The sequence below is a fragment of the Centrocercus urophasianus genome, unplaced genomic scaffold (assembly GCF_019232065.1).
Source record: "Centrocercus urophasianus isolate 14NV4802_14NV808 unplaced genomic scaffold, USGS_Curo_1.0 seq_14, whole genome shotgun sequence".
Classification (NCBI taxonomy): Eukaryota; Metazoa; Chordata; class Aves; order Galliformes; family Phasianidae; genus Centrocercus; species Centrocercus urophasianus.
The window spans coordinates 41,742,212-41,757,076 of NW_024884586.1; the positions used below are offsets into that span (position 1 = coordinate 41,742,212).

Genomic DNA, 14,865 nt, shown 5'->3' on the forward strand with positions numbered 1-14,865 from the left:
TCTAATTGACCTTTTTTTTTTTTTTTTTTTTTTTAATAGTACATGTGGTTTTAGTCTTGCACGAAACTGCTCTCCTGTGTCATAAAGTGATACCAATTATACTGACTTGCAAAGTAAAGGGATTTCTTGATGGTGTCAGTTCCTTATCCTTGTTACATTTGTTTGCCACTGAGTTACGTTTAATCTTGATTTGAAGCTGTGCTGGGAACTGAAACTTGTATTGTAACTAGTTCTATTGAATCTGTGTAAGAACATCTCACCAAAAAATTCATCTAAGCCTCAAATTAGTAAGTATTTAGGGCTTCCCTGTGTCTAAAGAGCAACATTTAGGAACATGAAAGATCTTGCTTTGTTAACTAGTGAATTTCATACTGGGATTGAATAAAAACTTTGGGTGAGCAGCTTCGGTAAGTTATTTATGCATTATAGTGTAACTGGCACTTTGTGTTCTTAAAACTTCAGGGTTAGTTGATTGCAGAGCTCTTCCTGTGCGTTTTCAGTGTTTTGAGAGTAACAACAAAGTGGACTCCACAAACTACCATTGCCAGCCTCTAGCCACAAGTTCCTTCTTTATAGCATGAATTTGTGAGCAAGCTCAGGTAAGAAGAGGAGAGTATGAGGGATGGGAGAGTGCAGCCTGTAGTTTTTAAAGGGGCGGAAGATGTCTGTTCCCTCATGCCCATTAAACTTATGTTACCTTGACAGGTTCTCCTGCAGTTTAAGTAGAAGGAGAAAATTCTGTGAGACCGCATGCGCATAAGTTCCTGAAGCTTTCCATCTTTTGAACTGAGTTTTTTAATTGTAGAACTTAATAGACTTCTTTGCTGTGTCTGTTCTGCCTGTAGCGATAGTTCTTGTTTTAAATACGAGGCAAATGGAACTAAGGTACTCATTAGTTCTAGAGACTACTGTTAAAAAGTGAGTGGGAAGAGCCCAGGTACAGCTTTGAAATGGTAAGTGAATAAATTCTTCACATACAACACTGAGATCTCCTTTATTGCATTTTGCAAGAACCGTGGCCATGCTTGCCCTTGGCACTAGTTATTTTCTTTTTGGACCAAGAAGTTCACTGTTGAGATAGCACACTCTGATCTTTCTTTTTTTTTTCTTCTTTGCCACAGTCACAAATTGTCAATCAACTATACATAGAACATGTGAATGAAGAGCAAAAGAAGAGATGCTTAACGACAAAAAAAAAGTATTGGGACTTTAAAATATTTGAATAAAACTAATGTTTTAAAGTGGTTGTGAAAGATGTTACCAGTTGGTCCTCTGTTGCCCTAAGGTTCTCACAGGATAGATTTCATCAGTGCATGCCTTGGAAAGACTGGAACTGGTTGGTCTTTCTCCTCAGTTCAGATGAATAAGCTCAAGGACAGCTCGTAATGACGAGCATTCCTGAATATTCAGTTCTTTGATACTCAGTTTATATTACATGTAATATAGAAGACATTAAAAATGTATATATATTATAAGCAGTTTATAGTAACTTCACTAATGTTCCTGTGTTGCTTAAAACTATAAAGAAATAATGAAGATTTCTTGAAAGCTTTGTATTAACATGAGATTCAGTATTCATTTGATCTACAAATTGATCTGCTATCAAGTTGAAGAATGCCAGTAGTGTGTAGTTGGTTTTAGAGTAATGTTAAAATGCTACCCAGATGGCTACCAGTGGGTGAGGTCATTTCACCTTATCCATCTTATTTCTCTTTGCCAAAGGTAAATCAACTTAAGTTTATACTCGCAGTCCTGTATTTGGGCAGTTTTCCTTGGAGGTTTTAATTTCTCTGAAAGTAGTCAGAACACTAGTTTAGGACACTAAATATTCTTCTGGAGAACGTTCATCCATTGAGACTCCACAGAAGTGCTCTTCTGAATTTATCAGATCCTGACCCCTCCTGAAGTAAAATAGAGTGTTTTATGCTGGTTCAGGCAAATGAGTAATTTTGGCAATAGCACCTGCAGTTTAGACAACTTCATAATTCTCTGCATAAGTCCTCTTCTTTTTTTTTTTTTTTTTCCTTTTATCCTCCTTGCAGAAAAGGTCACAGATTTAAGATTGGATGCTAGTTGGATACTGTTCCTTCTTGCAGACTTTGCTCTCTATTGCCTATTTAGATGTTGGCATAAAATTTCTCTTGTGAATTACACAGCAGGTTCCTGTGGAACTTGGAAATTCTGCAGGAGCAAGTTCTATAGAAATAATGGCTAATTTTTGAACTGTGATGGAGAGAGAGAACCCATTGAGTCAGCAGGGCTTCCGGATTCTTCTCTTGACACCACTCACATACTGTGTTCCCATTGGTTTAAATGTGGTTTCTCTGTAGTTGACATGAAAGTAAGCAGCATCTATGTTGATATTTTAGTGTGTACAGATACTGTTGAATAATAGTTTGCCTAGAGGTGGAGATGGCAGTGAATTATCACTCTGTACCAGCAGACAACCAAGTGTCAGGGTGCCCTCTGTAAGCAAAATGGTGTGGCTGTAGGGGTTACTGTGTTGTGCAGTAGACTTTGTCAGGCTCTGAGCATAGCAGTGTCAAAGTAGGTTTTCCACCCACCAGAGGAGGAGAGTAATCTGACTTTGTATTTAGGCACTTGTAAAAAGTACCAGCAAGGCAATGGTATGTTAGAACTGTGAGAGTTGAGTGTGATAATGATTGTATGTTCTTAGAAGATCTGTACATCCAAGGTTATTGAATATCTTTAAGAGAAGTGTGGAAATCTAGTAAAATATTATTAATGATATGCTTTCAGCTCGGAGAGGGGCTATTTGGGTTTATCTAATAGATGTGTAAAATAGCAATGATTCACTCAAGTAGTGGCCTCTGAAAAAGTCTGAGTTCACTGAAGGCAGTTAGGACCATTTGGCTTTCCTTCAGTGAATTGCTGTTCGTAAGGTTTGCAAGGCAGTTGCAGAGACTGCCAAAGTGGTACTTTGTCTGGAGCTGGCTGACAAGAATGTGTACGTGGGAGGGAGGTTTGTGCGTAACAAGTGAGAAATATTTTTGAGATAAATCATAGAGCGGATAAGCAGAGGAATGAGCTGGACTCATTGGGAAATAGTGGAAAGCCCATACACAAAAAAGCTTGGTGGCTGGATGTGTCCTAACAAATCTGCTTCAGCTACAGCTCATCAGCAGCTGGTTGTGAAACAAAACTGTAGAAAGCTGTTTTATGACTCTTCACAGTGTTTATGGGATGACTTAATGGGCTCATAAATCACATGTTTGTCAGAGCTGCAAGATGCTCCCCAAAAGCATCTCTAATGTTGCCAACAGCAGTTTTGGCTTGCAAAGTTTGTGACAGCCTTACACACAGAGCACCGTGCACTTGCTTTAAAACATTTCTTCTCTCCCAACAGAACAAGATTTGGCCATTGGACATGAAGTCTTGGGTTGCAATCAGAATTTGGCTGGAACACCTTTTTTTTTTCTTTGACATGTCACAGAATTTCTTACATCACAGTTCAAAGGGGATGGGATTGGTTATTGCTTTTTTTGTCAAAACTGAATTAGTGGAGCTGAAGGTCTCCGTGGGAAAGGTGTCACCGATTACCTGCAGCTGTCCTCCCATAGCTACGTACCCAATGCTTTGAGCTTCCAGAGGATTTAAATGAATCCTGTGACTCCCATTGGTAGAAAAAGCATGCGGAAGTTTATTGTTTGGAACAGCATTTGAAGGCATAATACTGTGGCAGGTCTTTATGGTATTTTTATGGGTGTTTTTTTTGTTTTTTTTGTTTTTTTTTTTTTGTTTTGTTTTTTTTTTTTAGTGTTTCAGTTTTGTTCTGCTTAGTTGTTTAGTGAGGGAGCTTATTAGTTTTTTTCTTGCATGGGTTACAGATGGAGGATTTCTTCTTCAAGAGAAAAGTTTTGTAATATGAATCTGAAGAGCAATGGACTGTAAACTAACATTGCTCAACTGCTGTGGGAAGTGTATCTGATTCTGAGTGCATTACCTCATTATTTTTTTTTTTTTCTAAGAGTGTGAAATGGAACTGCATAGTCATTCCATTGTGAGCAGGCAGGGAACCCAGGAGGAACTTCCTCTTCCTGCAGAAAATTAAAGGTAAGATTTATTTTTCCATATCACCTTTAAGTTATCAAGTTTGAACATCACTCCTAGCCTGTTTGGAAAATTCCCCCATTGTAGGTTCTTCATTAGATGAAAGTACATGCCTGCTTCTCTCAGCAGGCAGAAGCTGGCCACACAGAAGGATGAGGGTCCTGCCTCCTACCTTCCTGCTGTTAAGGAGCACCTCCTCAGAACCTCAATGAAATTGTGTGGGATCAGGGATGTGCCTGTCCAAACAGTCATCCAATATGAGTTTGTGTCCTACCAGAAGAGTTAGTTGGTCCAACTATGGCCAAACTTCCTTTTAGGGTCTGCCTATTTTCCTCTGCTTTTCTTTCATGCTGCCTGTGAGCATATATAAATTCCTGAACATAGCATAGCAAATGTCTTCCTTGTGGTTTCAAATCTAAGCTTGGCCCAGCAAGAATCACTGCCTTCTCTGTTCTCTTGCCTTTCCCCAGAGATAGACAGTCTATCAGATTCTTCATCTCTCACCATGATGTTACCATGCCTGATACAGCATGTTGCCTTTGCTAAGTTGCTATCTTCTGGGGCTGCTTTTCTGATCAGAAAGGATTTCATTGCCCTTTCTGCTAATCTACTATTTGGCACACTGCTAGGCTTTAAGTTGTCCTTTAACTAAGTACATATCAGAAGTTTGGTTAACAATAGCTGTTAACGTTAGTTTTCTAGCATCATAGCAAATATATCTAATTTCACAGAACAAACACATCTATGCTGGGTCAGCTTTTATGTTTAGGATTTATTTATTTATTTATTTATTGTAGCTTGAGATCTGCTATAATAACTTCTGTAAAACTTGTAACTCTGCAACATCTACCTTTGCACAGTGTAATTTGTGTAATTTGTCACTGAAAAGTTTTCTGTAGCATAGAAATTACTCATGTTCAAGCTTGTTTAAAAGTAATCTCAGCTTCTCCGGGACATTGGGTCAAAGCTTTGTTTTCATTGCTGACATTGTGTAAGCCTGTGGTTTTTTCCGCCTCTTGTCTATTTAAACATGTTAGTGGCTGTAATTTATAGCACTGGTATGAGCCACCCAGTAACAGGGTGGGTCATCAAAGAGAGTAGAGCACAGGGACTTGATGGTAGGTGAGTTTTGCTCCCAATGAGTTTTACCTCTCTATTCCCTTCTGTTGAGAGCTTCTCCCACCCAGTGTCCATAATGCTTGTTGGAATGAGCAGAATACTGTTCTCACTTGGCCAAATGGGCTGACAGCAAAAGTCTACTAAAAAGAAACTGAACCATGTTTAGAAAGACTGAGGCAATTTGTAGCTTATTTAAATGCTTGAAGTGGCAAGGATTTCAAGCACCTGACATCAGGAAGGTTGAAAGCAGCCTTCTTCTACAGGCAGTCTGTCAGGTTGGGTATTAGGAAAAATGAAGTGCTCAAGATATGTTTAGATATTGTACTAAGGGACATGGTTTAGTGGGGAAATATTGGTGGTAGGTGGACAGTTGGACTAGATGACCTCCAGTCTTTTCCAACCTTGGTAATTCTAAGGACACTGTTTGCTTATTCCATGTCTTCTATTTCTGTGCCCCAGTTTAAAGCTGTTCTCACTGAGAGAATTCTACTTAGACTGAATGAATGTGGAAGTTGAAGGGTCCAAGTACTCCCCCTACTCCATTACAGGACTGGTAGCTAAGTATCTTTAAGTGAGCTACTTGCTGAAGAGGTTATTATGAATAAGCAAGGTCAGACAGCTTCCCTTCTTGCTTCAACCAGCTGATGTACTTCAATCTGTAGCAAGGTGCTTTTCTTCCTGGTGGTGTACTGAAGGCAGATGGAGAGCATGCTTCTTAAGGCAAAAGCCAGAAAGCCCACCCTTTTGCAAGCTAGATTTAAAACAAGGAAGTATTTGAGCAAAACATAAGAAAGATTGAAGAGTGGATATCAATATCTTTAAAAAAATTTATTCCCTTAGTTTTATATACAATACTTACAGGTACTGTACAAAGGTGTAAATGGTCTTTGCTGTGAGTTGTGCATGTGCAGCTTAGTAGACAGATTTAACATTCAATTTGAATCTCAGTGCAAGTAGGCACTAAAACATCCAACATACCTTCAAGGTATAAAAACACATATCAGTTTTACAGGTTTCTCCAGCATATGTTGTTACAGTGCAAAATGCTATGAAACAAGGTTTCTTTATAAAAATCCATATAAATTAAACACATATTGCACTTGTCCCAAGAGAAAATGTAACAAATTTACTGAAGTAGCTTGATATGTTTTAGAGCATTCCCCAGCAAGCATGCACTCCTTTATTTCTCCTGGCCATTTGTGCCCAAAATGTGTGGTTCTTACTCCAGATGTTGAATTGCATTTTAAAGCTTTGACTAAAGCAATTCATCTTGAACAGACTGCTAAAAAAAATAAAAATAAAACACAGCAGATTCATGTAATAAGGAAATTCTCCACAACCCTTTTTAGTCTTTTCAGTAGCACTGTAACTAAATACATAGAAATCAGTATTGTTTAAATTCACAATGCAAGTGCATTCAACGTGAACCATTACACTTACACCCCTTATTTTCTGGGAAGGTAAAACTTCCAGATCTAAAGATGTGCATATTTCCATGGTACTTCAAGCTGCTAAGCTTACACTACACCCACTAATGTTTTGTGCAATAACACAGGTAGGACTTCTGTACGTCACTGGCTGCTACGTTGCACCTTGGGAGAAGTGGCACAAAGTTGCATTAACTCAAAGAACAAAGCTTACATGGCGTGAAACCACTCTACACACTCTGTGCACCACCAAACAAGAAGTAGAGGTGAAGGCAAACACAGTCTTGCTAGCTTTGACTTTCCCTTACTCCTTACTAGCCTTGAAATTTAACGAAAGAAGTAAATACAAGTGCAGATGCTAACTTAGTGCTTGAGATATTTAATCTGAAAGGTAAGGGAGTAGGTTGGAAACAAATCATTTCTTTTAGCAAACCAGTGTGTGAATAATGATGCTACTAAAACCAGTGACACTTACAAGCAGAGAAAAAGTAAAACATGAAGCTAGCTTAACATTAATCCATGTCTTAAACAGTTCAGGGTTACCTGCAAAATGCATCTAGCATTTAAGTTCCTGTCCCCTCTCCTTACTTGGAGGACTGTATGTGCTCCTGCTACATACAAAAAGCATTTCTTTTCTGAACACACTTCTGCATTAATTCAACTCGGTCATTCAGGACGCAGGTTAAAACCTGATTTCTGGTACTCTGACATTCTCCAGATCCTCTTCTGGAGCTCTAGTGGTACAGTACTTTCAAAAGGCAGGTCCCCATCTTACTTGGATACTATTGATTATGAAGTCCTTTATAAAGTCATGTGCTATTTATACAAGTTATGAGATGAAATCCTAACTTGATGCATCTAGGAGTTCTTTATACAGGTAGCATACATTTACACTACTTGTGCGGATCAGCTGTTTACACTAAGACAGCTGGGTTTCAGATCGAGGTTATAAGCACACACTGCTCACAGACTAGAAGGCTGCTGGATTACTGGGCCTGGGTCACATTCACGAAGGTCATTTTCTGACCTCATGTACATTAGGAACACAGTGACAGTAGCAAAAGTAGCTGCATTGACAGGAAAAGCTCGGAGAAGCGTAGAAGTGAGGCCTCTTGTAAACACCCTCCAGCCTTCCTCATGGTAGCTCTTCCTGACGCAGTCCAGGATGCCCTTGTACTGTGTTACACCTCCAACACCATCTGCCTGCAGCCGGGACTTGATCACATCCACGGGGTAGGTGGAGAGCCAAGACACGATCCCTGACATCCCCCCAGAAAACAGCAGTTTAGGAATAACGTAACTGTCTTCAGCTTCACAGCCCAAGTATCTGGTCATGCAGTCATAGGTCAGGAAGTAAAAGCCAAAGCTCGGAGTCTCTCTTATGACTGTAGAGACCATGCCCCTGTTGATGCCTCTCAGTCCTTCCTTTCGGTAGATTTTAATCAAACAATCCAGAGAATTTTTGTAGTTCTTTGTTTTTTGTTTGTATTCACCAGTTCCCTGAAGCTGCATCCTTGTCTTTGCCAGCTCCATGGGGCAGCAGATGATGCACTGGATGGCCCCAGCTGCCGAGCCTGCGAGGAACTGGTTCAGAGGAGTGTCTTTGCCAAGGGCACGCAGTGTGTTTCCCTGCACACCGAACACGACTGCATTAATGAAAGTAAGTCCCATCATTGGTGACCCAATGCCTTTATAGAGTCCAAAAGCCTGATGGAAGAAGGAAGGGAAAAAAAGTGTTTTTAGCATTAGTGCAGATAACCTCCTGAAGCTGTGTAGAACATGTCCTTTCTGGTTCTCACTCATGCTCTAACTTCCTAACTGTGGACAGAAGATCATTTTAAACTTGATACAGTGTTTGTGGCCATGTGAGATTCAGAGTATGATTGATTGATTATGATATTTGTAGGTTTTTTTTTTTTTTTAAACCATCTTTCCCACCCTTCTCATAAAAAAATACATGAAGATCCAGAACAGGGAAAGCATTAACTTTGTACTTACAGATTCTTGCTTTATGATGGACTGAAAGCAATGGAAGGTCCCACGGTAGAGAGGTTTCTCTACATTTTGAACTTGTAGACGAACCTATAAATAGTGGTATGAGATACTGTTTTGTGTGTCAAGAGCAACATAACTGGTAAGTTAGTGTCTTCTACATACATCAAGAATTGCTACCAAATATATATGCACGAGCACAGGCTGGATATTAGAATGCCATATGTGGCAAAATCATTTAAAAACATTCTCTTGAGTGTTTAGAATTATTTTGGAGAGTGAAAAAAAAAATGAAGGGAGGAAGATGACTAACTTATTTTGAAAATTAGAAAAAGAGTGTGTGGGAGTACAACGGGGTATGCTGTTACCTAGAACTTCAGATAGAAGCTTTCCTGACTATACAACATGGGCTTCCTTTCGCTGCCAAGAATACTTCTGTACACACTAAGCAATATCTGTACAAACCCAAAAGAATTTTATAAAAAAAATTAGTTACAAGTCAAGTGTGAAATAGAGAAGATAATAAAAGGTTGGGAGCTTTTGATAACACATGTAGAGTTTCTGGCTACCAGGCTTGAGGCCCTTCACTGAGATGGGATTTTTTCAGAGTTTCGAGGGGAAGAGACTTAAGATAGCTTATGTTCAGATAAGGAAAGGAATAAAAAGTCACTTAGCTTATTAATTCTTAGTCTGCTGAAAGCAAACCACTTGTGAGGGTGTGGCTGTATCACACCTTTAATGTTAGTGATTAATTTTTTCAAAACAGATGTAGTATGTTCCACACAACAGGTGATGTTACTGTGAGTGGTGACACATTTATTCTTGAGGTGATTTCTAACCTTTGATGGCAAAGTCTGGTTCAGGTTTTCCTGCCAATTTGCTTTCAGCACACTGAAACAGAAAGCCTTGGAGCTACATAGCTCATGCAAAACCCTGCACTGCAGTAGCTCAGTAATTGGTTTCACTGGAGTGGTCAAGTTAGACGTCTGCCTTTGATCTCAGCATGGAGGGCTGCAATATTCCTTGGAGGAGATGCTTATCAACCATTTACCCATTTACTGCTGTGGCAGCCCGCAGAGAAAAAAAAAAAACAACACAAGACTTATTTGGAACAAAAGAAAGGATTATTAGGTGTGAGAAATTCCTGACTTTAGTCTTTATATCCTCTTTGCTTAAAGTAACTCCACTACTGCCAGAATGAAAGGCCCCTTAGATTACATGGGTCTAGAACCAATCTGGGGATATGGTTTCTTAAAAGCCCATATTAAGGTTAGTTTTCTCCAAGGGAAGAAAAGAATAGCTTGAGTGTTTTTGACATCACAACATGTCATTTCATGCTTTGTAAATCAAAGCTGTAGTTTTTAGTGTCTTTTTAATATGCACTTTAGTGTATGCTAAGCCATGCTTGGAGACTGAAATAACCTCAAGTCTTCAAAGAGGGAACAGGGTTTTACAATGTCTTAAAGTTCAGAGTGGGCTTAGAGCAGGATTCAAAGCAAATAAATCCTTTGTTATTCAATCAGGTTGGGGGTTGAAGTAGCTGAGTTTGTTAAAGCTGCTCAAGAAGCAGTCCCATAAGTAAAGCCATACATGTCAATGAGCTGTCAGAACAGCACAAAACATTGGTCTGACTCCATTTATCGTTTTATTGCTATTATTTCAAACCTCAGCTGTGAGATTAGAGGGCTTCCAAACATAAGAGGTTTGGGAGAATTAACAGCTTAGCCGCCTTTTTACTTTTCAATATGAGCACCTTTAGCAAGTTAGAATAATCAATACTGTGTATATAGGTTTAATTTCCTAGCAGCGTAGAGCTTCTACTACTTTTAACTACATGATTTATGAAACACTGACTAACGTTGTAGGACTAAATATTCAGAAAGCTGGAAGTACTGACACATCACACCTAAGAAAGAAAAGCAGCTCTTAGCTTTGAGATTAGATGGCAGCACCTGCAGCAGCAAACTGCTAGATGAGGCTATAATGTATACAAAGCTTTATTTCATGGGTATTAGTATAATAATCAACAAGTTCTAATTTAGTGTGTACACCTATGGGGAGGATGAATCATTTACAGAGTTCAGCTCTTTATTTAGTCACTGACCAGCAATCATCACATCCTTTCATTTTGCTTCTTTCCTATTTGAAGCTGCTATTAATAAGGCAGCTGTCACAGTGACAAGGTACAAGTTTACATTGTTAAAGACTTACAGAAAAGGAAAACAAACCAACAAAAAGCCTTCTAACACTCCAAACAGTTAACAGTGAAATAAGTGATTTAGAGACATTTGAGCAATTAGTGTCCTCCAAGGATATGTTGTGGGTAAGACCTGAGGTTCTGTCTTACAGCCACTGCATGTGGAAGTGTACATAGTTGAGAAATGCATACCAGAAAGGTTCAGAATAAGGCTTTACATTCACGAATAACTAAAAGGATATTTAAACCCCGCTCCCTCCATGTCACAGTTGTAGAAGAGGGACATATCAGTTTAAAATGGATAAAAGCTTCATAAGTCTTTCAGATCTGTATTTGAACTATTACATTTTGGAATAAATTAAGACTGAGAGAAACAGAAGCGTTCACCTGGGCTATACTTACTAGGTAACTCTCCCGTGATGAGGCTTATCTCTCATCTACAACAAAGTAACACTTTTGCTGTTAATGAAGACAGCCCCTAGCTCAGAAAGTAAAGGCAGTTAAAAGCAAAAAAAGCAATTTTACACATTACATCAACAAACCAGGGCTAAGGAGTGTGCCAGCTTTGGGATCAGCTTGGAGGGGGTTTCTCAGCCTGGCTTCCCAGGCATGGTTCTCCCTGCATGTCCCACCAGCCCCCTCCCCCTTGTGAAGCATGAGCACTGGCAAAAAAAAAAAAAAAAAAAAAAAAAGCTTAAAGGGCAAGGTGGAAATGAAATATGGCTTATCTAAGCAACTTTCCCACCGTCCAGTTATAGATAACTGCAGAAATGCAAAAAGTTATTCTTAACATATATATATACATATATATATATACACACACACACAACACAGTATGCTTTCTTCTTTTTTAAAGAGTGGTTATGGTGTTAGTTTTCCTCACATACAGTGGTGACTGTGCCAGCTAATAACACAAACATTAGTATTGCCCTCCAAGAAAGGGCAGATAAACATTATCCCTTCTGGTGGTATGAAAGCCACATTCCACACTGGATTTTGTAAAATGCTTTAAATCATCTGGAAACAAAACTGTTCCACTCTACTGTACAGCAAGATGCTTCATCTAAAGCCAATACATCTTTATTACATTAATCCATCCGCCAGAACTAGCATGAGAGCCCCAGTTTTGCAGGCACTTAAGCGTTTAGTTTCATGCACTATGAGCTGTTTCACATTAAAAACATCTTCTCCCCCACCATCCTCCAACACTGAACGTCAGCATGAGCACCGAATTTTAGTGGTTTAGCTGGTTTCAGTGCCATGACTCTCACTTTGAGTTAAGCACATAAAACTTCGCAGGACAGGGAGAGAGGAGACAGCTGTCCCTGTACCACCATTAAAAAAGTATTCAACTCTGGATGCTACCATTCCTGAAAATATTTAGTCAAATTCAACCCTGTTACGTAACAGTCAAGTTTACCATACTGTCAGAAACATACAAATATTGTTTAACTATTTGAGCAGCTTGCACTTTGCTGGTAAGGACTAAAATCCACTGGCTATGAAAATCCGTTCAGTATTGAGTCAGTCACGTGGCTAGAATACATAATATGGTGATGACCCCTGTAATACTATCAGCCCTTGCATATCTAAATTCAGTAATGTAGAGGTACTCCAAATATAGCTATCACAGCTGGCATGCTGCAGTTCAGTGATATGGGTATAACACATTGGTAAATACCTCTCTCCTATACTATTCTTCCAGCATGAGATTATAGGTAAGGCTGCCAGAATGTGAGTCAGGTCATCATCCGGGGCTGAAAAACAGGCTGGGACCCCTGGAGTCCTGGCTAAAGGGCCTCTGGGGAAATTAACATCCTTCGAAAATCTTGTATTTGAGAAGGCCTTAGGTACTCTTAGTATGCATAAAGCATAAAGCTAACAGTCATGAAATATATTTTAACTTGGAAATTTATACAAAATATTCATGTATTATACCTAAAGGGAGGAAAAAGGCCCCCAACAAGCTGCACGCTATGGATTTTTGTCCACTTACATTCTTGGGTTTATGCAATAAACTAATGCCCAAGGAACAAGTAGCAGATCTTGGGGCAAAAACAATGCAAAGCTTTCAGAGTAAGGACAAAAGAGCTGGAGTTACCACAGAGTAGAATCTCTTCTAGCAGTTAGTAGTGAACAGCTACAGAAGAGCAAGCACTGAACAAAATTAAGTGTAAGATACTATTTTCAAATGCAATGATATCACTGCGCTGATGGAATTGGGACTGGGCCAACACTTGTTCATATTACAGGGCTGAATCATTCACACAAAGAATGTTCACTTCTGCAGGGCTGGAGGCTGCCAGTCCATAAGGAGCAGCTAACGAGGCTTGCTCCAAACTTTCAGTCACACACTGAGGCTCCTACAACATCTGGGGGTGTTTGTGAATCTCCCCATCTCCTTAGAAAAAAAAATACTAATCAGGTTTTCTACTTAGAGACAGAAGTGTTTCGTAATCAACCCACCTTAACAGTGTCGAAAGGATGTCCCACCAGCACTCCGGCAGCACCTGGAACGAAGCAGATGGTGTTATGAGCTTCAGCCACCTTCCTGAGACACACAGCATGGCAGGAGATCCCCAGTTTGGTCTGCAAGCAGCACAGAGTGCCTCTATGCCTCTGGCATTGCTGTGGTTTGGGGTCTACGGCAGCACCATGTTGCATGAATGCTCAGTGATCCCTTTACCCTGAGGCATGGCCGTAGGCAGAGAGCTCAGCATACCTCTGTGGGAAGTTCTGTCAGCAAGTCTCACTCTCATAAAGTGCAGGGAGCCTGGGGCAGCCTAAAGGAGAGGGGCTTCCCTGCGCTCTGCCCACAGCCTTTCCAGGCAGGATGGCATCACCAGCAGAAGGAGCACTTTTACCTTATGCCAGCATCAGAGGGCTTTCTGTGTCACATGCAGGCCTGGCAGTTATAGGCTGCACTGAAAAACACGAGTACTGCCTAATGCAGGGGCTCCTCCAGATCCATACCTCTGCAGTCCCAAATCATTCACCCACCGATGGCCTCTGGCCCCAGGAGTAGCACAGGAGACACCCCACATTTGCAGGAAGCATCCTCTGCTGCTCCCCAGGAAGATGTGGAGGAACGCGCCGTCCAGAGGGATGGGGCTGCTCACGGTGCCCAAGGACACCATGAAGGCCAGCGATTTGCCACCTCACCAAAATGTAAAGGCCACAACCCAGAGTCCCTCCGGCAAGGCAGGGATGAGAAGCGGGGAAAAAAAATCTCTTTGCAAATGCAGAGTCAAAACGGTGCGAGAAAAAGCTTCCACCAGAACGCACGTTGGCTGCTAAAAATAGCAGAGGGAAACAAGCGGAGGCCATAAGCTGATACACAGGGAAGAGGAAGACGAGCAGCAAGCAACGCATCATTCCCCTCCTCCCCTTAACGTTAAAGCTCCGCGTTGCGGATCAGGGGCTGCAGGAAGCCCCCTACGCTCCTTTCCCTTCCTCCTTCTGCTTGGAGAGGGGCTTTAGCTGAAAATATATGTATATATTTCCCTCCTTCCAAGCTTCTTTCCTCCATCCTTCAAAAATAATTTTTTTTGTTATTTTTGCTTTTAATTCAGCGCCCCCCAACTCACCGCCGACGCATCCCGCGAGGAAATCCAAAGCCATACTCGGCGCCCTCCGCTCCCACCGGCGGAGCCCGGCCCTCTGCGCGCTGCTCGCCGCGCACTGCCGCTACTCCCCCCGCCTTCTCTTTCTACCGGCCGCCCTCGGCCCGGCTCCGGGCCGCGCCCCCGAGGGGCGGGCAGCGGGACAACTCCCCCCTGCCGTCTGCAGGCACTGGCTGAGGAAGGAGGGAGGGACGGGGATGGGGCGAAAAGAGGCAGGAACCGCGCTCAGCCCTTCTGCTTCCACCCCCCCCAACCCCCGATCGGTTGCCTGCAAATCATTCCCATCTTCTTGAAGCTCAATCAAACAAAAAAAACCCCAACCGAGCAAAGGCAAGTGGATTTGAACATACCAAGCCAGGAGAGCCTGCCCTAGATTTAGCTGCTCTTGTGTCGTCGTTACAGTTAATGAAAAGGCGAAGCTTGGCTTTACCAAAGT

General features: G+C 41.1%; 1 protein-coding gene across 1 annotated transcript; it reads right to left on the bottom strand.

The window, feature by feature from the left end:
* Positions 1-5,997: 5,997 nt before the first annotated feature.
* SLC25A29 (solute carrier family 25 member 29) lies at positions 5,998-14,482 on the bottom strand. The gene is made up of 4 exons (XM_042814553.1): positions 14,394-14,482; positions 13,273-13,316; positions 8,616-8,699; positions 5,998-8,324 (listed from the first exon to the last, which is right to left on the bottom strand). Exons 1-4 carry the CDS (start codon positions 14,425-14,427, stop codon positions 7,581-7,583), a joined length of 906 nt encoding a protein of 301 aa, XP_042670487.1. The 5' UTR covers positions 14,428-14,482; the 3' UTR covers positions 5,998-7,580.
* Positions 14,483-14,865: the final 383 nt, after the last annotated feature.